General features: G+C 43.6%; 1 protein-coding gene across 9 annotated transcripts in view; it reads left to right on the plus strand.

The window, feature by feature from the left end:
- Positions 1-22,294, plus strand: part of NIN (ninein) — a 104,928-nt gene that overhangs the window by 12,438 nt on the left and 70,196 nt on the right. For all 9 annotated transcript variants that reach the window (XR_014296334.1, XM_082647872.1, XM_082647873.1 and 6 more), the window contains exons 4-5: positions 7,270-7,351; positions 19,168-19,337. Coding sequence is in view for 8 of the 9 variants with exons in the window: in XM_082647872.1 (XP_082503998.1) it covers positions 7,270-7,351; positions 19,168-19,337 (252 nt within the window). In the remaining variant the exon portion in view is untranslated. The remainder of the gene's footprint in view (positions 1-7,269; positions 7,352-19,167; positions 19,338-22,294) is intronic.

Below are 22,294 nucleotides of genomic sequence, written 5' to 3' on the forward strand. Positions count from 1 at the left end.
TCTTTAATATGAATCTAGATGCTGACATATTTCATGTTCTTGACACTCTTTAGAATCAGAACAAGCCGCGTGGTAGCAGAACTTACCATTGGCTTCCAAAGAGTCCCATAGGTGTGTGGACTTTGGTCATCAAAGGCACTTTGGAATTTTTTGTATTAAAATTTGATAACTACAAGTATATAATTCCACTCAGCTTTTGCAGTTTTCATTTTCAAGTGCTTGTGTTCTTTTATAAACATCACGATTAATTGTATATGGCCATTTGCTGGTTTGTTTCCACTTCATTCAGCTTTTTAAGATTTCTTTCACTTATATACATTTTAACTGTTTGAAAAGTGAATCAGAAGTACAGCAGTACTTTCTGGTGGTGATTATTTGTACTTGTTCTCTATGTGCAAAACTACCCTTGATCATCAAACAGTGCCTGTTTATAACCACCCCATGTTCATACTCCTGTTTCATATTATTGATCTGGGCTTTTTGAATGAGTTGGAGGGAAAGGTGGGAACATTTCTCATTACATCTCTTAAATGTCTGAACATTTGCCATCTATCTTACTGTTTAACCTGAAACAGTGAGGGATATTTTCTAATTCCATTTTGGTCTTGTGACTCTGTGGGGTTGATTTGAACTCCTAAGGGTCTATAGTTCACATTTATAAACAAAAAGACCTTCTGATTAAGAGGCTGCAAGACTTGCATCTTTTCTTTATTAACACTTTCTTGTCAACCTCACTGCAAAATTGACTTTGGTGTTGTATACTGTGAACCTCGCAAGGTATTTAGTTTGACATAAAGCAAGGGCAAAGGGGAGGGCTGGCCTTCCAGCAGCCTGTTGGGAAGGCCTTCTACTCTCGACAAGAGGTATGAGCAGGAGCTAAATGGCTGTTCTTCTCTACCTACTTTATTTCAGTAATGACTGTCACTCCCACCAGAGAAAGTATGATCAGGAATGCTCATTAGATTTCTGCAGTATTCCATTTATACTTTTATGAGTAGCTTCTTGTTTGGATGGAGGGGACTTAAAGTTCTTCAGTGTCCAGCACAGATTTTAGACTTCAGTGTTCATCTGTATGACAGAGAAACCTAGAACCCAGAACTTGGAAAAAGATGGTGACTTGTCTGGGGTCAGGCAACTCATTTGAAGCAGCATCAGGATGGGAACCCAGATTTCCCAGTCCCTGAGTTTGAATGCATGTCTCCACAGCCTCCTCAGACTCCACATATGCAAATATGGATCTCATTCTCCATCCCCCGCAACCCACCCCGATCCTCAAACTCCCTCCCCCACCACATGGATGCCGTATGCTATTGGAGCAGTCTTTGAATCAGACCTGGATTCAAGTACTGACTCCTGCCACTTTTTAGCCATGTATGTACATTATCTTAAATACTCTGAGCCTCAGTTTCTTCATCTCTATAATGGGAAAAATAATACCCTCCCTATAAGATTGGGATGAGGTTGACTTAGAGCATGTGTATCAAAGGCCATCTAGGAGCCAGGAACACAGTTAACTACTGTGTCCTGTGTCTCCCTGTACACTGCCCCCCTCCATCTCTTACACACTGAGAGTGGGTTTTCGATAAATGGTGACTTCCCAGGAATGATTTTCTGAGAAAGCTCATTAGAGTAGGGAATGGATTTGCTAGCAAGTCTCTTGTGTGGCGGTGGTTTGCATCTGTTTCTATCTGTAGGCAGGGCTCCTTGGGTCCATCTTGGAGTACAACTTCACACAGTCGCTTTAGGTTTTACAAACCCGCCTCTTAAAATGGCCTTTGCCTCTCTCCACGTTGTCTGCAGTAAATGACTACTAAGCTGCAAAAACCTAAATGCTGTATTTAGGAGAAAACATTTGTAACTGTATCTTTCATTATGAAACCATGTCTCTTTGTTCTTCTGTGTCATTTCTCTTTGCATAATGCTGTCAGTTATTTTCCTCTACATTGACCTTCTGGTGAGTCCATATTTCTGTACCCATTTTAGCTACCACTTAATGTTTTGAATGTCCTTTCTTTGATTTCCCTGTGTATTAATAGCTGCAAGCCTCCTAAGTGTGATGAGAGTTACGTGGGCCTTTGTCTGGTCTAATAAGCCCACTTTGTTGAACGCCGGCTTGAGCCCTGTCATCTCAGGTCTGTTTGAAGTGCTGCCTGCACACATGGGGAAACCGTATGCATCTGATCTCCATGATTGCTCGAGATGATTTTATGCAACGTTAAGTTCCTCATTCTACTTCCTGTTACAGGGTTTTTTGTGTGTGGTTTGAAATAGAATTTGTTTCTTATGCTGTGCTTAAATTATTTTTTTCAGAAAGGCAAATTATGTTTCTCAAAAAGCATTCCTATGAAATTTGGGGAGGAAAAGTGATGAGGTAAATTTCTATTAAGCGGTGGTGACACATGACAAAAAATATCAGATTTAACTAGTCTTCCTGTTAATTTAGTGTAAATGTCATGTGTGTTTTTAGTCAGTCATGTAATTTTCCCATTGCTGCAAACTGCCCTTTGAGGCATACAAGGTATAAGAATGCTTGTAAAATGAATGGTGGCAATTATTATTCAAATGAGGGGGTACCAGCCGAGGTACACATGGCTCTCGCTGGTTACCATGTGAGATTTAATCGCATTGTATATTTCTGAAGATTTCTAAATTTTAACAGAATACAGTAGTAAAGCTCCCCTGGAGGAGAAAAAATGGTACTTCAAAATTACAGGGACTGAACTGAGTTGAGCCCACTGACGTGCATTTCTTCACAATAGAGGGCGTTTATTCACATTTTGGTTCTTGGTTGTGCCCTGAGGGGCTTTTCTGCCCCATCTGTATTCATGAGCATTGATGGAAAATAGTAGTCACCGGCCTCTATTAGAGAACTCTCTTGAAAGATGTGGAATTTACTGCTATTTAAAGCAGAGGGTCCGGTGTCTCTGCCCTCACAAGAAGGAAAATAAAGGGCAGTTTAAGACTTCAAGCTGCTCCAATTGTTTTTGGATCAGCTTGCCAGGTTTTCTGTTTTGGATTTTTAGATTCTTTTTGTGGGGGAAGAAGGGTGTCACCCAGATAGGCATTGCTGGATTGTGAAGAACCCCTGAGTTAATAATCATGTTTAGTTTTTTGTTTGTTTGTTTGTTTGTTTTTACGGTAGCGGGCCTCTCACTGTTGTGGCCTCTCCCGTTGCGGAGCACAGGCTCCGGACGCGCAGGCTCAGCGGCCATGGCTCACGGGCCTAGCCGCTCCGCGGCATGTGGGATCCTCCCGGACCGGGGCACGAACCCGTGTCCCCTGCATCGGCAGGCAGACTCTCAACCACTGCGCCACCAGGGAAGCCCCCGTGTTTAGTTTTTTATAGATTTTTTTCCTTCTAAAATGTGGCTGATTTAATACATCCTAAGTCCATTTGGAAACCTTTAAGCTCTGCCTGTGAACATCTTGTAGAAGTCAGATGTCACAAAACTGTCCCTCTTTTCCTCCCCGCTGGCCTACTAGGACATACTCATTTATCAGAGGCCCCTACCAGCTTTTTCTGTCTCTCTCAAAGTATTTGCTAGATTCTGCCTTGTATTATAGTTACTAATCAACTTTCTTCTCTTCTTCCCCATTCCACCCTCCCACACTCTAGAATCTTATATATTCTCTTGCTCTTGTGTCCTCTGAGTCCCCAGTGTCCTACTTTGTACCTGGTGACATTGTGTAAAGTTGAGGATTTGACCTGGAGCAGCAGAGGGATTTCCCTGAGAGGTCAGACCAGGAGTGAAGAGGGCCTGGGGCAGGCAGGGTGGCTGGACTTTGATGAGTCCATTCAGAAGGCCTCAGTTCTCCCGGTAACTCTATCACTTCAAGACAGGTGGCCTTGGGCAAGGCACATGCTTCCTCTGAGCCTCTCTCCCCTCAGTTCAAAGGAGGGACCTTGACCGTCTCTCATGGATGTCGTGAGATTCAACTGGCCAAATATCCAGGACAGAATGAGCCTACAGTAATGCTCCCAGAACTCGCATTAATATAATTTTCTAATAACTGGATCTCTTACCCCATTTAGTGGCAAACTTTAAAAAAATTAAAAAGGGGTTAACCATTGGGGATTGAGAAAATTTTATTAAAGTTTTACCCTACCAAATAGAATAATAAACATCATGAGGTTATTCTTGATCATTTAAAATCTTCTTGGTCTGTCAGTTATTCTTCTGTATTATAAGAACAATACCCTCAGGATTTATTTAGCAGCACGTAGATCCTTGCCTCAATACTAAATAACCCCAGCCTATTAGGTTTTGAGTGCGTATGTCTTTTAAACTTTTTTTAAGTATAAAAAATTATACTTTACTTTTGTTCGAGGGGGTATAGTTAATGTCTTCTCTCAATCCCAGTATGTCAGTAGCTACTTCTTGTACTTACCTGGAAGTGTCTCTGTCTTTTAGTTGCTGTTTCTAATCTGTAGGGGGTTGGGAAGCAGGAAAATGAAGCTGATAATAAATCATGTAGAGTGAGAGGAAATAGCTTCTGAGTCGGTTCCAGGGCATATTCTACAAGAAGAGCGAGTGGGCTTTACGACACCTTCCTCAGCTTTGGACACCACGTGTCCGCTTCCCGATTGTCTGCCATGCTCTAGAGGACTGAGGCTGAGAGAGGAGCAACCTCTATGTCAGTGAGGTACATACTGTCTCAGAAGTGGGTGTGTTTGTATGAGGCCTAAGTGTCCCTTGAATCTGGTATAATAAAGTCTTAGAAGTTGGTTAGAATTAACTTCCAGGTTATTGACGTTTTTGTCATGTTTGGAGGTTGGGGGAAGTAAACTTGAGATACAGAAACCCTTGAGTTACCTGCATGGCTAATCCTCGCCGAGTTGAACTATGTTAGGACTAAATTCCGAAGGGCTCTTTCCAATGACCTCTGTCAAAACTGACACGTTGAGGAGACCCAGCAGAGACCCACAGAGTCAGATATAAAGGATGTGGAAGTCTCAAGGCAACCACGTCCCTTTTGAAACAGGAGCCTCTTTCTGTTCAACTCATTACTGTGGCAGTGAGGGACTCTGGTTTCATTTGGGTTGTGTCCACTGATACCCTAAGGGAGAGGAGAATCTCGGAGTTGGGGTCCCTGAACACAGCAGACCGGATCCATTTCTCTGATGCTGGCCAGCTGCACAGGTCCTGGGGGGAGGCAGGCTCCTGGGCCTCCTGCTGTCACCCCCGCCCTACCACGTGGCTGGTTGGGTCACTCTCATGGCCAGTTGCTTTGCTTGAAATATGGCCCTGTTTCTCTGTGAAAGTGGTGAGAACAGTCACCCCCATTACTAGTCCTGTTAGTAGTGTTAACTACCACTTGCTGACTACCTAGCAAGTCCCAGAAAGTTCTAGACACTTTCCATAACTCTCATTTTATCTCCCTAAAGCCACTATGAGGGAGGCGGTAGTATAAATAACATAAAATACATGCAGTGCCCTTAGCAGTACCTACCTGATTCCCTGTGACAGTTCTTGAGACTACGTGCTCCATGGCGGCTCTATCACCGGGGCCTAGGATAGGGCCTGGCCCATAGCAGTGGCCCAATAAATATCTGTTGAGTGAATCATAAAGATGAGTTGTTAGATAACCCATTTTTCAAGTGGAACAAACTAAAACTTGGAGAGGTTTGGTAATTGAGCCAATTCACAGAGGCTGAGCCAGAGTCAGGACCTAGACCCAGCTGCCCCAGCTTAGAGCTTTCACTCCTCACCCTTCTCCTGCCCACCCTAAGAGGAAAGCCTGATTCTGGTAGGAAATAGTAGATGCCAGGGTGGGAGATGCCCCTGAGTGGGAGAGGCTTGGGTAGGTGCTGTTTGTGGGCCGGCTGGTTGGGAAGATGGCCTCGCCCCCGGTAACTGAAGCTGGATGCCACGGTGCCTGAAGCCCATCCCTGACTCTGGCGGAACCTAGTTCTCCTTCCTCCCCCAGGCTTCTCTGTGATTCATCAGCTATGAAACCTAATTAGCACAGTTTATAATTCTGTAATCTTTTAGTCCTTCACTGATTGTACCACCCTGGCTCTTTAGCAGATGCCCTCCCTTCCTGAACAGACTTCTGCTCTGGCTGCACAAATATGCTGACTTTTAGTCTGTGTGATCTAAAGGAATATGATTTTAGAAAGCAATTTCAAGTAATCAAAATGAATGTGGTAGAGAAATCACATATTCTTTGGGAGAGAGTGGTAAACTGCAAGCATATGCTATTTTATGACATGTGAATCTCAGTGGATTCCTCTCCTTTGCACTGATTTGCGTGAATAAGACATATGATTGGTTTCCTTCGTTGTTTAGATAACTAACAAGGTTTGCTGCTTTTCCACATTTAATTCAGAAGTGGTTTTTATCTGTCACTATATTTAATCTCCTAGGCAACGTTTTGTAATGATGTCTAAAGAGACCCATAGCAGCACAAGTTATAAATTTACCAACTTTGTATTTACATACAGGGTTCTGTATAAATAGGCACCACGTTATTAAACTACAATTATGATGAGAAGAAATACCATCTCTCCCTTCTGCCGCATGGTGAGATCATGTAAATTTAAGTTATAGAAGAATGTACTTGACCATAAAGAAAACTATTTTATCCCGTTAACCAAAGTAATATCCCAATTCTGAGTATTCACTTAAGTGAAACTCAGGTTCTTTCCTACTTCAGTCAAGGTAATTGTATTTTTAAGAATTCAGGAGAATGCTTCCCAAGGTTCTTTTATTCTTTGTGTTTGCTATTGATTTCTATTTGTTTATAGAATTACAGGGGCCTTGGGAGATAAATATATAACATATTCCTGCCTCAAGCAAGACTGTATTTCAAGTCATCTTCGAAAGGTAGTTTCCCCTCTTCTAGAATATCTTAAGAGATGAAAGCATCTTTGGGACATTGTTACAGAGGATCATTTACTTGGAAAGTTTTTCCTAGTACCTAACCTAACATCTTTCTCTTCCGGTCTTGTTTAGAAAAATTAAAGGAGCTAAGAATTCAAAACCTATCTTTTTCTGAGTTTATAAAGAGGGTTTTGATGTGTAGTTTTCCCCCTCAGGGTTGAATAAATATTGATATTAGTGTTGGTGACACTGGCGTGTAAAATGATCAGCCTATTTTCCCTTTAGTGCTTTAGAGAAATGAAGAAAAAAAGGAACAAAAACAGGTTATACGACTCACTTCAAGGCTGTCAGATGCTAACAAATGGTTCTGGAACCTTGTAGATGGATTTGCTTCCTTAAGGCTGTGGAAACTATTTTGAATTTCTTTTGAATTGTTTATTTTTAGGTGCATTTTGACCAATTTAAAGAAGCATTAATACTTATCTTGTCTAGAACTCTATCAAATGAAGAACACTTTCAAGAACCAGGTAAGCACACTAACTTTTCCTCTCTTCCTTCTGCTTTAAAATTTGTCCAGGGAAGAATTTGGGGACCTTGAAGCATGTCTGTGAAAGCTTTGGGGCATCCGCCTCCCACAGATTGAGTGGTTATTTTTGGTCTTTTGACATGGTCATAAAAGCCTTGCAGCTGTTGCCCACTACGATGAGCCTTCTCTACCACAGCAGCGAATTGTGGAAGAAATCACTGGATTGTTCCTAGGAGATGTGTCAGATGGTGTGGCCAAAACTCATTCTAGGAATGAGCAGAGTGGGGCTGGATGGTACTTCCTCCCCCCTCATTTCCTGTGAACGAGGAACGGTATGAACTGGGGGGGAGTTTTGTCTGAAAGAAGAAGGTTGGCCAATGAAGAGATAATTTTATTCAGTCCTATTGAGCGGATAGCCCTCTGTTACAGACCTTATCACATTATATTATAATTGTTTCTCTATCTCCGCTTGAGTGATAGTTCCTTATGGTCCACGTTTATTCATTTTTGTACTTTTAGTGCCTAATAGGACGTTTAGCACATAGTAAGTATCCAATGAACGTTATGAAATGAAAAACTTAATATTATACTTCACTGATTTTTTTAAAGGCACCATAAATTATGACACAATTGTTTTATATACCTCTAAAAAGAAAAATTATTCTCAATTATAATGGTAAAATGCCATTGTTTGTAAGACACATAATAATTTCAAAATATTCTAATCTAGGGGTGTGTGGGGGGAGGTTATGTCTTAAAATCAATGAAATATGGTAAATATTTAAGGGGAAGTCTAAAACAGTGTTGGAATTTATATTATAATACAGTCTGGTTTTATAAAAAAATAATCAGTGGTTATTAGGGGTTGTTAGAGGTTGTTAGAGGTTATTAGGGGTTGTTAGAGGTTATTAGAGGTTGACTATAAAGGGGCACAAGGGAATTTGGGGGGTGATGAAACTGTTTTATATCTTGATTGTGGTGGTGGCTACAGATCTTACCAGTGTGTGTAACCCATAGAGTTGCTCACTAAAAATATAGTCCAGTGCTGAGACTGAGGAGAAATCATTGACAGTTTGTCACTGTAAGGAGTCACTCAGTGTGACCTATTTAGAAGAAGCACCAATGGGAACTCATGTCTCATCCTCACTGGTGATCTAGTTCTTCATCGTATCTTCTGAAATGCCCCAGATTTGTGTCATATGTGTGAACTCTGCATTTAGCAGTGTTTTGGATTCCAGATGGAGTCTCCCCCTTTTTGCTAAGGTTATTGCCAACTCTGAGGCTTTCCAGAGCTCTCTGCAAGCCCCCAGTGGGCCTAGGAGGGAGGTTACTGCATTCTAGAGATTTTCCAGACAAAAAGTAGAATTTCTGTAGGTGACCACTGCTGGAACATGGACTTTTGTTCTTATGGGGTCTCACATTTTATTGGCAGTTTCACTTTTTTAAAGTTGTCATCTTGGGAATTCCCTGGCAGTCCGGTGATTAGGACTTGGCGCTTTCACTGCTGGGGCCCAGATTCAATCCCTGGTCAGGGAACTAAGATCCCGCGGCCAAAAATAAATAAATAAAAATTTGAAATCAAGGTTGTCATCTTTTTTTAAAAAAATTTATTTATTTAACTTATTTATTTTTGGCTGTGTTGGGTCTTCGTTGCTGTGCGCGGGCTTTCTCTAGTTGCAGCAAGCAGGGGCTACTCTTCGCTGCGGTGTGCAGGCTTCTCATTGCGGTGGCTTCTCTTGTTGTGGAACACGGGCTCTAGGCACACGGGCTTCAGTAGTTGTGGCACATGGGTTCAGTAGTTGTGGCTCGCAGGCTCTAGAGCGCAGGCTCAGTAGTTGTGGCGCGTGGGCTTAGTTGCTCCGTGGCATGTGGAATCTTCCCGGAACAGGGCTCGAACCCATGTCCCCTGCATTGGCAGGTGGATTCTTAACCACTGCGCCACCAGGGAAGCCCCAAGGTTGTCATCTTGATGACAATAGTGCAAGATCTAGGGACCCTGACTAGAGCTATGGTGACATTACCACATCTATTTTATTTCATGTGAGCATAGGTAACGTAAGCTTAAGTTAAGTGTTCTTCTGTATTACCATAATATGGGTTTGGAACAGGCAGTGCTACCACTAGTTCATGTGGTCCTTTTGCTGCTCTTTCTTCAAAACCTCTCCTATCACCTGCCAGAAAAGTGTCATCATAAATGTACAGATTGATGTGACCACAAATGTGAAGGGTGCCCCATAGAGGGCTCTGCATGATGGGGAGGTAGACAATGGCTGGCTGAGCTTGGTAACAGCTCGGAAGTAAGGTTTATGAATTCAGCTCCAGGCGGTAGTTTCAGAGTTATGTATATGCCTCAGTGCTGTGCAGGCTGAGGCCATCATTTGGACAAATCTTCCAGGGGGACACGCAGAGGGAGTTTTATAGGTCACCGTGTGCTCCATCCTTTGGGTGGGCTGCAGCAAACCTTTGTACTGAGCTGCCCCAAATCAGTGTAATGAAGCAGCAAAGTAATTATAGCATTTCATCCAGCGTGTATGCGACTTCCTAAGGTTTGGCCTGGCAGCGTAAAATCCAGGATTGAGCCTGTGCCTTAAGAGTGTTTTATCTCATATGAGGCTGGGAGTCATTCCTTCTTTGTTCCTGAGAATCTCTGCTTCTTCTATCTTTTGCCCATCGCTCCCTGGCCCTTCCAGTTGTTTTTGGGGATCGTGCATCGCTTTCCACTCAGATGTTCTCCCACCCACTTGAAAATGTGACTCCACCCCCATAGGCTGTCTGGCTTGGCTGGCGAAAGACAGAGAAAGAAGAATCAGGACTCAAATGCTGTATATCGAGAGGCCCCTTGAGTTCGCCCCCTCCTTCCCCTTTATGAAAATAACTCTCCCTTAACTCATAGACCATATGATTGTAGGGCTGGAGCAAATGCTGCCATTTTATTCATGAGCAAATTGAGGCTCAAAGAGGGATGTGGCTTAATTGAAGTCTCACAGATAGTAGCAGGGGAGGATGCTGACACTGTATCACCAAGGGATGGGACTCCAGGAGGCTTTGGCTTGAGGATGTTAACCCTCAGATGGATGAGCTGGGGGCAGCAGTCCTCAGTCAGTGCAGCCTGGCCGGAAAGATTCTGACAGGCGGCCAGAGGCAGAAGGAAGGAGCAAATAAGAGCAGGTTTCACCTGATCATTAGTGACATTATTTGGCTGTTCAGGACTTAATTCATCTTCTGCCGTAAGGGGCCAGGGCTGTTGTATTTTTGTCTTGCCTTTTCAAATCAGTGGACCTCCTAGACTTTGAGGGAAAAGGTTACTCTTCAACTATGGAAGGTGACTGCAAAAATCGGAGGGCCATGGTGCACAGCCTTAGACATTGAGTGGGTCATGAATTGATATTTTATAACATCCAAGATTTTTATAAGTTAAAAATATCAGGTGTTGCACCTGACTGTAATACAGAAAATCCAGCTTGATGAGGTAGAAAGACCCTTGAACCAGGAGTTACAAAATACCGGCCCTGCTCCTCTAATCTGGTGGCCTTATACGTCACAACCTCTGTGGTCTTCAGTTGCCTCGTATGTGAAAGTAGTTGTGCTGGAAAATACTTAAAATCCATTCAGCTCCAAGATTCAGTTGTGTTGTCTCCTAATATCTAAATGACATCTACATTTAGCAGAAAGCTAGCTTTGTGTTTCTATAAAATTTCACCCAACATAAGTTGACACTATAAGGGTCTGCTTCCTAAGGACAAATGCCCAGTATAGTTCATGCTTTCATATTCTTCTAATAAAAGGCAGTTGTATATAAATAATACAAACACAGAGCTATAATAGGATGTCAGAGGAGATGGAATTAAGTCATTATTTATGTAGTCTTGGGTTGTGCCATTTGTAACGTCTCTGCGGTACAGTGTCTTTATTTTTAAAATTAGCGGGTACGAACTAGATGATTTCCAGCATCTTTTTAATGCTGATGTGTATGATTCTAAGACCCCTAGGAGAGAGTTTTTTCCCTAAAACAACAATAGTACACAATGAAAAGTACTGAAATTCAGATAAGGTCAGAAAAATGGGTTGGGGATGTAGAGAGTCCTTTGTAAATTCCAAACTGATTAACGTCACCGATGGCGTCGCTCCCTCATGTCTATGTGTACAATTTAATTTTTATAATGGAGATGCTGGCACAGGCTCTAAGTTACGTGGTACCAACATGCTGTCTGGATCTGTTCTCCAGAGATTTTGTCCTTGTTTGATGCATCTTACATTAGATTTGTGTTCTGTAGTAGATGTTAGCATAATGCAGGAAGCTCTTTCTTTCCCTCATGCGGTTAATGTAAAATATCTCTCCTTTGTTTATTTGGTGAGGGAAAACTCAGGTTTGGAAAAACCAAATCATTAGAAAAAAAGGCACGGCAGATGATTGTTTTTTTCTTTTTCTTTTTTTTTTTTTTTGGTCATAAACATTACTGATTCCAGAAACTGCCCTATTTCTAGTTATTTTCCTTATATTTTGGGAAGCTATAAATATAATAAACAAATATCTCTTCATTCACTCAGCAAGGCAGGTCTCATGGCCAGACAGTGGGCTAGATCCTGGTTTGCAGTGATTGAAGATTTGTGTTTGCAGCTGTATTCAGAGTTGAACTGAACTCTGGCTGAGGACCCTGTTTTTAGGAGATATACACAGATGGCCCAACAGGCGTGTTCTCTTGTCCTCTCTCTGGTTGAGTAAGGGCTTAGTCCTCGGTTCCTTTGGTATGTATGAGATGCTAACAGTGAGCACCAGAAAATTTCTCCAAAAATTAAAAGTAAGGTAAAATCACTACCACTAACCACCACCACTATCAAAAGAGGGTGTGAGGACCCATTTCCTAAGGTCAGAGGGAATTGGAAACGTTCACGCCCACTGGTGGTCATGTAAACTGATAAAACCTTCCTAGAATCATGTAAAACAATACCATAAAAATGCCTTTGGCCAATCAATGCCACTCTCAGATTTTATGCTATGGAAATAATTATGGATGTGCATGAAGATGTGTGTGTAAGGATAGTCATTTAAAATAGTAAAAAAAAAACAAACCCAAAACTATATATATATATCTCAAGAATAAATATTTGACAGTGTATTTTGGTTAGGCAAATTATAATGTATCTGTGGAATCAAAGACTAAGCAACTATTCAGCTGTCCTATAGAAGAATACTTATTGTTATGATTTTACAAGGAGTAAGAAGGCACTCTTTTAAAAATATGTGTATGTGCAAAAAAGATACTCCTGTTATTTAAAATTAAATAAATAGGGCTGGTGCGAATGTTGATAATGAAACAGTTTGCTTGGGAGTTGTGCTGATGTAAGTTTATTTCAATTCCAGTGTATGAGAAGGTTTCCAAACTGGGGACATGAAAATGGTAGTTTTCTGCAGGGAGTCTTAGAGAATTGGTGTGTCCTCTCATGTCAGCCCATTGATGAAGGGAAAGGAGATGACAAGGAAGAGAAAATTAGGGCATGAATGAGTCGGAGGCAGCCTCAGTTTCTGAGATGACAGACTGGATGTCGTCACTGTGTGTTCGCCAGTAATCTCACCCATGGCGACAGATGAGGTCAGGGAATCTACTGCGGGACTGGGGGCTGTGAGGCTCTCCCTGACTCTGCTCTGCTGGCTTTGAGCCACCGCTGACCCCCAGGAGTCTGGGTGGGAGGACACTACCTGACAGAATAGTGACCTTGCCCCACGGAACTCCTGTTGTATTCCCTTCCTCCGGATGAGGAGACCAAGCCTCAGGACGTTAGGTCCTCCTCACCTTGATAAGGACAGAGGGTCCAGGTCTGTTTGAATGCAGAGCCCACAGGCTCTTTCCATGAAGCACTGCTGCCCTGGAAAGCATTCAGTCCAGCTGGGTAGGTAATTCTAACATGTAAGATGCTTTTAGAAAAATATGACCGTGATCGTTATTAAATCGGGAGCTGTCAACAGTATGGGTCGCACTAAATTCACAGAAAAAAACGTTCCGTGAAACTTGCGCCAAGCAGTTACTTGAAAGAAATGAGTTTTGAGTTGAGCCTTGAACGATGGGGAGGACTCAGTTAGGTGATAAGTGAATCTCTGCCTTTATCCCCCAAATGGCTCAAGATGCAGGCAGGCCGATCCTCCTGGGAAGAAGGTTGGGGAACAATCACATCATCATTATCAACTCGAAGAGTTTTTCTTACTGACGGACCTTCACCTGCTCTAGGGCTTAGATAGACCATCTGATCAGACCAGTCAGCCCTGGGGGTTGCCAGACCACACCCATCCACCATCCTCAGCACCCTTGCGGGGTGCTAACCTTCCCCTCGATGCTTCCTTCCAGGCAGGGCTAATCAGAGCCACCTTATTACCTTTGTGCCCAGAAGCCCCTGTGTTCGTGCAGGAAACATCACGCAGATTGGTAAGAAATGATGTGAAGACTGCTCCTAAAATTCTGTCCTTGCATCCGGGGAGGACCTGAAAGCTCCAGTTGACCTCTGCATCTCGTGTGAAGATTCTGGAAGAGAGGCGTGATTGGGGAGTGGGGTGCTAGTGGCTGGGAAGCAGCTGCCTTGGCAAGGGCTGTGTGCACACTAAGTGTTGGGGTGGGGAGCCTGCCTGCTGACGGTCCCTGCAGAGGCGGGGCACACTGGGAGGCAGAAGGAATGGCCGATAGTGTCCAAAGGCTTTCCGGGTGTCTCTTTTTATGTCATTCATTCTCTCTTGGCTTCTCTTCTCTCCTCGCTTCCTTGGGACATCTCCCTCCCCATCCCTTCTTTCTACTTCTCCAACTCACCTCCACCCTCCTCTCCTCTCCTTCTTGGCCCCTCACTCCATTCTTCTCCTACCTCTTGGTCCCCAATCCATCAGTTCCTCCTGCTTCCCCTCCCCCATCCCCACATAGGCCTCCAGCTCTCTGCCTGTCTTCTGTCCCTCACCCCCTTCCCTTGCTATTGGTCTCGATCTCTCTGTCTCCTTCTGTGTTGATAATTTGATGATCAACAATTGATTTGATTCTTTTCTTCCCTTTTCTCTTTGATTTGATTCTTTTCTTCCCTTTTCTCTTATTTAGTATCAGGTGTGGGTTTGCACTCTGACTGTGTAAGCCCTGTGCAACGGTGCGTTCAGAGTAGGCGAGGAGGTGGCAGGTGCAGTGGGGCTGGTGGTGCTCATTTGCTGCGTGACTGCCTCTCGTGGGGGGCTTGTCCTGCGGTTTACACGTGCTTCATTTTTGACTCCTTATTTTCAGAGGGGTTTCAGGAATCCCGTGAGTTCAGCAGAAATGTAGTATAGACAGGGCCTCAGATGATCCCCCGTGCCCAGGTCCTTTGGAAGGGGGTGGGGTCTCTGGGAATGATTTCCCAGGTTAACGAAATGGGGCAGGAAGGGAAGTAGAAAGCAAGGGGGTCTACATGAGCAATTCCAAAACAGGAAGATCAGGCACCATAAAGGCAGGGCTTTCTTCTTCACCCTGGAAGCATCCTCAGGTCAAACAGGGAAGTTTGAATCAAAAAGTGTTAACAATATCCATCTTATCCCTCCACAAGTATGATAGAATGCTTTGCCCACGGCAGGTGTCTGATAGATATAAGTTAAATGAATCCACCTAATACTGGAGTGCATCTTTGAAACTCTCCTCTAACTTCCCATGTATGTGCTGAGGATGGTACCTCATCCCATGTCCTAAGCCTTGTGTTTTTCAAGAAAAACGTTGATGGAATAAATAGTGTTGAGGTTTTTGGGTAACGATTTCACCTTCCTCTTGGGTCCTCATTGCTTCGCCTTTGGTCATTGGAAGAACTGCGTGTTCCAAGTGGCCATCCACATCACACAGGTGGCTGGGGCAGTTCTGGGAGAGAGTACAGAGTGTGAACTGCCCTGCTCAGTTAGAGGGGGGAAGGGAGGGAGAGGCGAAGGGACAGGTGGGGGGCTGGTTGTTTTCCCTGGCTGCAGCTGGCCCGTGCCAAGTGGTCATCCTCATTAACATTGAATTTCAATTTTTCTTTTATTGTAAGTGCAAGACCTTCTGGTCACAAGTCATACATGTGCACTGTGGTTCATCCTGGTTCTGGAAAGTGAACATGATCACACCTCTGGAGTTTCTCTTCTTGGTGCGTCTCATTGTGAGCTCGCCAGGGGCTCCAGGAGTCTAAGACTCCTCTGGGCAGGCCGGGCCTGTCTGCTTTCCTTCAAAGCTCATTTGTATTTTTATGTAGTGATGCCAAACAGGGAAAATAGGAAAGAAGGGGAACTGGCTCAGAAGCTTGACAATCTAGGTAGAATCATAAATATACATTCAAGGAAATAAAATACCGGAAGTACAAGCAGTCCTTTATATCTTGGTTTTTTTTTTTCCGCTGGCATTTCATGTCCCTCCTTGGAGCTTACGATCGGTGCAGTTACTTACACTTATGTTAAAGGAAGCTGTGTGTAAATAATTTCATTTCTTAATAAATTAAATAACCCTATATTATCTGGCATAGATAAAATTGTTCCAGGCTAAACCCCTGAAATACATACATCACATCTGGATGTGCCCATTAAAGTAAAGACACTTTGCCCCAGGGCTGTGGTTTGGCAAGTCTTTGTTGGGCATGGTAAGGGAGGGGTAAGGCATTCTTTAATTTGGGTGGGCAGGAGTGTCTTGAAATCCCCACGAAGGCCTCCTGTTTGGTGGACTGCTACTGTGCACTTGTAAAGCCCTGCTTGAAATTCATCAGGAGAACGCTGGAGTTTTCAAAGGCTTAGCACAACAATGGCTGTTGACCATGAATGTTCTCTCTGGATCTCCTTACTTTTAATGCCTTTCTTCCCCTTCTTATCTTGTAAATACAATGAGGCTGATGCTCTAAATAAAAGAAGGCTGTAGGAGTGTGTTCAAGTCTAAAATATAACTATTTGTAATTGGTGTGATTAGTCTAATTCTTTATTGTATGGAAGTGTTGTGAAATTTCTTACGAGGAAACTTTAATGCCCCATTTTTCCTTTGTGCTAATATCTTTATTCAAAAAGATTCTACATTTTAATAGATTTCTCTAGAAATTGACTTTGTGATGTATGCACATTCTGTGAAAGATATTAACTTCGAGTTTTAAGAATTAATTTAAAGTTCCTGGCAATGCAAAAATAAGTAAGTGTATAAATAAACCAGAACTCCACAGGATCCCTAATGTTTCACAGTCTGTTATCTTTCATTGCTTAGAAAAAGAGCTATTTCAAATCTACCACTGCTCCCTACACAGCATGAAACATTTAGTAGTAAATATTTCATCCACAGGTGGATTTTGGATTAAATCACAGTGGGTTGTGGTTTTGTTTGTTTGTTTGTTTTAAGACTGTGGCTTTTCCCCACTGCTTTTTTTCCTCTGAAAAAGTGCGGCATGCATTCAGAGTTCCTCTGCCACTTCCTTCCCCAGACCATGACTTATGTTCTCATACCGGGAAAATCCCACGTTCCATTTTCTGACGTTATACATTTTCCCTTTAATCTTTTCCAAACCCCCATCATCACTAATGGTGTATCTTGTTGTCTGCCACTAAAATTTAAGAATATGTAATAAATTAAGGATGGTTCTACATTGCCTTTTATCTGACTAGCATCTGTGGGTGTCAGCTGCCAACAAGTAGCTCGGGTGTCTGGGCCGCTCCTGAACGCTCACAAGCTGACACACTGTCTTCTGATAAAAGGTACCTTCAAATATGCATGCGACTTTCAATATAACTTTTGTATGCTTGAACACTTCCTGTAAGAGAATCGCTCGACCTAATAAAATGACTTGGCTGGAACTTTGGATATAAATATTGCTAGAAATTATAGAGCAAGCATAAATACTTCACTCTGAGCTCTGCCGAGCATTTTCAGGATGTTTCTGACCACAATTGTGAAACCTAAGCTTATCCCAGAGGAAGGGCATGGGAGCGGGGAGGACAGAGTTAGTCACGCAGGATCACCAGTCCTCCCAGGGAGACTACAAAGTAATAGCTACCCCCAACATGGTTTCAGTGGTGATAAAGGAAAGGTTTTGTTCTTTTAGTTCTTATCTAATCAGTTACCCTTGTTTTGATGATCTGTGTACAGCCCTCATCTAAAAATCTACATGTCTGAGTTCAGACATACCTTGTTAAGACTGTCATGTTCAAACAGAACACATATTATGTTCTCCAGAGAGACAGTATGTCCATGTGAGTGATAAGAACTGAAATCAAAGCATTGCCAGTTTTATATTTTAATGGAATATTTTGTTCTCCTAATTCTGTTCAAGGTGCTAAAAAAAGTGTGTCTCTAAGCTGACATTTCTAATGAGTGAAGTATTTATTTTATTGCTCTAAAGCTACCATTGTAGAGAAAGGTTAGTATGTGGTGGTGGTGATGGTGGTGATGGTGGTGGTGATGGTGGTTGTGGTGGTGGTTGTGGTGGTGGTGATGTTGGTGGTGATGGTGGTGGTGATGATGGTGGTGGTGGTGATGGTGGCGGTGGTGCTGATGATGGTGGTGATGGTGGTGGTGGTGGTGGTGATGGTGGTGGTGTGGTGGTGGTGGTGGTGATGGTGGTGGTGATGGTGGTGATGATTGTGGTGGTGGTGATGGTGATTGTGGTGGTGGTGGTGGTGATGATGGCGGTGGTGGTGGTGATGATGGCGGTGGTGGTGGTGGTGGTGATGGTGGTGGTGGTGATGGTGGTGGTGGTGATGATGGTGGTGGTGGTGGTGGTGGTGATGATTGTGGTGGTAGTGATGGTGATTGTGGTGGTGGTGGTGGTGATGGTGATGATTGTGGTGGTAGTGATGGTGATTGTGGTGGTGGTGGTGGTGATGGTGGTGGTGGTGATGGTGATTTTGGTGGTGATGGCGGTGGTAGTGGTGGTGGTGGTGATGGTGGTGGTGATGTTGGTGGTGGTGGTGGTGGTGATGGTGATGTTGATGGTGGTGGTGATGGTGGCAGTGGTGGCGGTGGTGGCGGTGGTGGTGGTGGTGGTGATGGTGATGGTGTTGGTGGTGTTGGTGGTGATGATGGTGGGGTGGTGGTGAAGGCTGAACCTGAGACATGTTCTGCTGAACGCTGAAGTCCTTCAGGGTCAAGAGATGACTTTCCCCTTACACACATTCCTTTTATTTTGTACAACACAAAGCTCATGAAGAGAAAAGAACATCATATATTATTTTCTTAATGCAGTTTTGCGTTTGCTATTTTGTTCCACAGCTTTTAATTTTATAATGAGATCTTGATGACAAGTTTCATATGAACAGTGAGCTGTCATTAATTGATTAGGATCCACTGTGTCAGTTTCTTTGTTCTGTCTTCCTGCTTGTCTGATGGATCAGAAAGTGGGATGGTTAACAAAGGACTCACTAAGGTACTAGAGGGGTGTGTTCCAGACTAATTGGTGTGAATGCTAACTTTACAGTGCTGATAAGGTGTTCTTTTTAATCATCATTTTCCAACATGTCTCTGGTAGTATGATCCTTCCCTCTCCTGTTCCCTCTGTCTGCAAAACAGAGCTTAATAAACAGAAGAACACATATGACCGCTTGCTTTGTCCTGATCTTAATTCCCTAGTTTTAAACAAATCCCTCACTGCTGGCTCCTCATCTCTCCCACCACATGCTGAGATATACTCGGGGTGCTATAAATCATTCGGAATTAGAAGCTGTGCTCTGCATCTGACTTACTGGCTCATATACGCCCACGTCCACCGCAACTGGCAAACGGTGGTGGTTTATTTTGGGGCTGGTATAAGAGGCTGTGTCCGAAGGCTGTGTGTCAGATAGGGGCTGAGATTGTCATGTAATGTGGCCTCAACTCTTGTCTCCTTGCCCAGACTGCACTCTCGAAGCTCAGCCCAAATATGTTAGAGGTGGGAAGCGTTATGGACGAAGGTCCTTACCCGAGTTTCAAGGATCCGTGGAGGAATTTGCAGAGGTGACAGTGATTGAGCCACTCGATGAAGAAGCAAGGCCTTCACACATCCCAGCCAGCGACCGCGGTGAGGTAAGAAATTGGACAGGCACATCCTTCTGGATCACAGGTGTGGATAGCCATGGATAGCCACATCACAGTGGTGCAGAGACAGGAGAACTGAGGGGTTTATGGCTTTTCTCAGCCATTTTTTTCAACTACTTGCTGATCTTATTACTTGCCTTTTGGATATATGTGACTACTTTTTCTGTTGTTTATACGTTTCATCTGTTTCAACTTTTGGAGAGCTGACCTTTCTGTGCATGCTTTATGTTTATACATTTTTGAATTCAGTTATTTTTATACTATCTGAGGTCTGCCACTTCTAGCTCTTCTTGGGAATATCTCTCTCCTCCACAGCACTGTTATTTTTAGTTACGTAAAAAGCTAACCAGCTCCTTCCCCGCAGACTATAAGACAGCCGCCGTGACAGGTAAGAAATGAAGGCAGTGTGGTTAGGCATTTCAAGAGCCAGCATCTTGTCTTCTGTGGTGGGACGAAGCAGCTCTGCAACTTCATCCTTGTCCCAGTGCCCGGCAGTTACCAGGGTTCTTAGTGGTTCTGTCCCACCTGGCATGTCTGGCTCCCTAGCAGTCAGAGATTACCCTGCCTCCCTCATCTCCCTTCTTTCCATTTGACATGGTGCTATAATCTACCAATTAAGGAGAAGCAGTGACATTTTCTTGTTTCTTTACGGCTCATTTACCAGCATACCATTTATAGAACATGATTGAAGGTGCCATGCTGAGCAAGCTCTAAATATTTCTTGTAAATCCCAGCTTAGACTGGGGATGCAGATACTTCAGATGCTCATAATAAGCTGGGAAGGAGACAAAGTGCCTCAAGTTTCTTAAAGTAGTCTTTAGATCGTAGGTTGATGGGGGGGGAATGAGTGTTTGTTGCTGTCTCAAGTCCATGTTCAGCTTGCTGAAATCTGCAAGAAGCTTGCTCCAGTAATGTCCCCAGCAGTCAGACATCTGGCATCTTCACAAACCCAAAGATACCTACAAACCCCACAAACTCAAAGGTAACTGGAAAGGGCTCAAGTATTGAGCAAAAATGAAAACAACCACAAGTACTGCGAGTTAGAAGACACGTGACTGGTCTGCTGATCAGATCACCTTTTTTTTTAAAATCCAGTGATACCTATCCTCACAATAGAAGTAAAGGAGCACTGGCAGAAATGTGAGTGAGAAGAGAGGAAGAAAAGCAGCTAGAGGGGAGAAGGGAGACAGAAACCACAAAAATGGTGTGAGTGGTGCGGGTGAGAAGTGACAGCTGAAAACAGAAAGACCATGAGAAGCAAAAAGGAAAACATTGCCTAGAACATCACAGCACTGGGGACCAATGGGTCTGGGGCAGAGGCTACTTCCCATCTTGGTTCAGTCGTTTTGAGACCCTTTCTTGGGTCTCTTTGAGAATTTAGGTAGGGCCCTTTCCCCAGAAAACACATAGACTCACATGCACAAAAGTGTTATATGTACTATTTCAGGGAGGCAAGTAATTTGCATACTTCAGTTATTGCAGTGTTCATAATATCTTGCTATCAGGAAGGGTATCATTTTATAACATTAAATCTGTTTCATAACCCTAAAGAGTGTGGAATGTATCTGAGACATTTCTCTGTGAAAAAAATGGTTAAAATAGGTCTCAACACTTTACGGGGGAAGCTTTTCTTATACAGAAAACACCTTTAAGTCTAGTATCTCCTTTCTCCAACTATTTTCAATACCTGAGGCACTGTTACTTGGTGCTCACAAATTAAATGGTTGCTTGTTTTTTTGAGAAGAGAGTTTCTAGTTACCACCTGGGGATACTCAGAAATCTTCTTGGGCAGAGCTGATTTTGTTGCTGGCAGGATATTTCTTTTATCCTTATTTAATCTAATATTTACTGATTTCCAGGGAGATGTACTGTTTAAAAAGTGAGGCTTTGGTTTTATGTGTAAATAAAATGAAGGGTTGAGGCCTGAGTCTGGGCAAAATCTTGCTGCTTTTGTCTTAGTGAGAGGGTATGTTGGGAGAATCATTTCACCCCCAATGAACTTCAGCTTCCCTAACTCCTCCAGAAACCTCTTAGGCGTGACCTTTTTTTTTTTTTTTTTTGCGGTACGCGGGCCTCTCACTGTTGTGGCCTCTCCCGTTGCGGAGCACAGGCTCCGGATGCGCAGGCTCAGCGGCCATGGCTCACGGGCCCAGGCGCTCCGCAGCACGTGGGATCCCCGCGGACCGGGGCACGAACCCATGTCCCCTGCATCGGCAGGCGGACTCTCAACCACTGCGCCACCAGGGAAGCCCAAGTGTGACCTTTTGACACTAGCCACAGAAGCTTTAATGTAACGACCCACCATCAATAGAGAGCAAATAGAGTGCTGTAGAGAGTCATTTATCTCTGTGTCTGCTCTCCCCAAGGACTCTACTGACTTGACTTTGAGAGTCTGTTATATCCCAACCAGAAAGCCTCTAGTAGAATCACATAACACATTTTTACCTCCCCCCCTTTTTTTAATTGCTGAAAGTGGACTCAAACCAAAGTTCATCCAGCTGCTTTCTTGCCTAAAAATGAAGTGTTTTGCTAGCTGAATGGAGCCTGTCAGTTTTCAAGTTGATTCATCATTTTACAAAGTTAATAGACCCATGTGTGATGTTTTTGATGTTCCTCTGGGCAGTAAGAAGGGCCAGCCCCAGCTTCATGCAGTAACCATGGCCATGGGTCACATGCGCTGCCCTCACGGGCTGTGGCATAGTTTCTTCAGCGTCGGTCTTGTTGCATCCTGTTGTGTCAAGATAGCGCTCCTGTTTCCTGGCCAGTTTCTGCAGTAGCCTCAGCGGTTGAGGGCCACTCAGTTGGCCAACACAGTTCACGCTCTGGGCAGCATAGCCTTGCCGTAGAAACCCTCCTCCCTTCTACAGAAGCTGCCTAGGGCTCAGCGGAGTGCCAGGTCATCTTCCCTATTCTAGAGTGGCCCTCAGGTGGGGAAGATGAGGAGA

The sequence above is a fragment of the Grampus griseus genome, assembly GCF_964374135.1.
Source record: "Grampus griseus genome assembly, chromosome: 2".
Taxonomy (NCBI): Eukaryota; Metazoa; Chordata; class Mammalia; order Artiodactyla; family Delphinidae; genus Grampus; species Grampus griseus.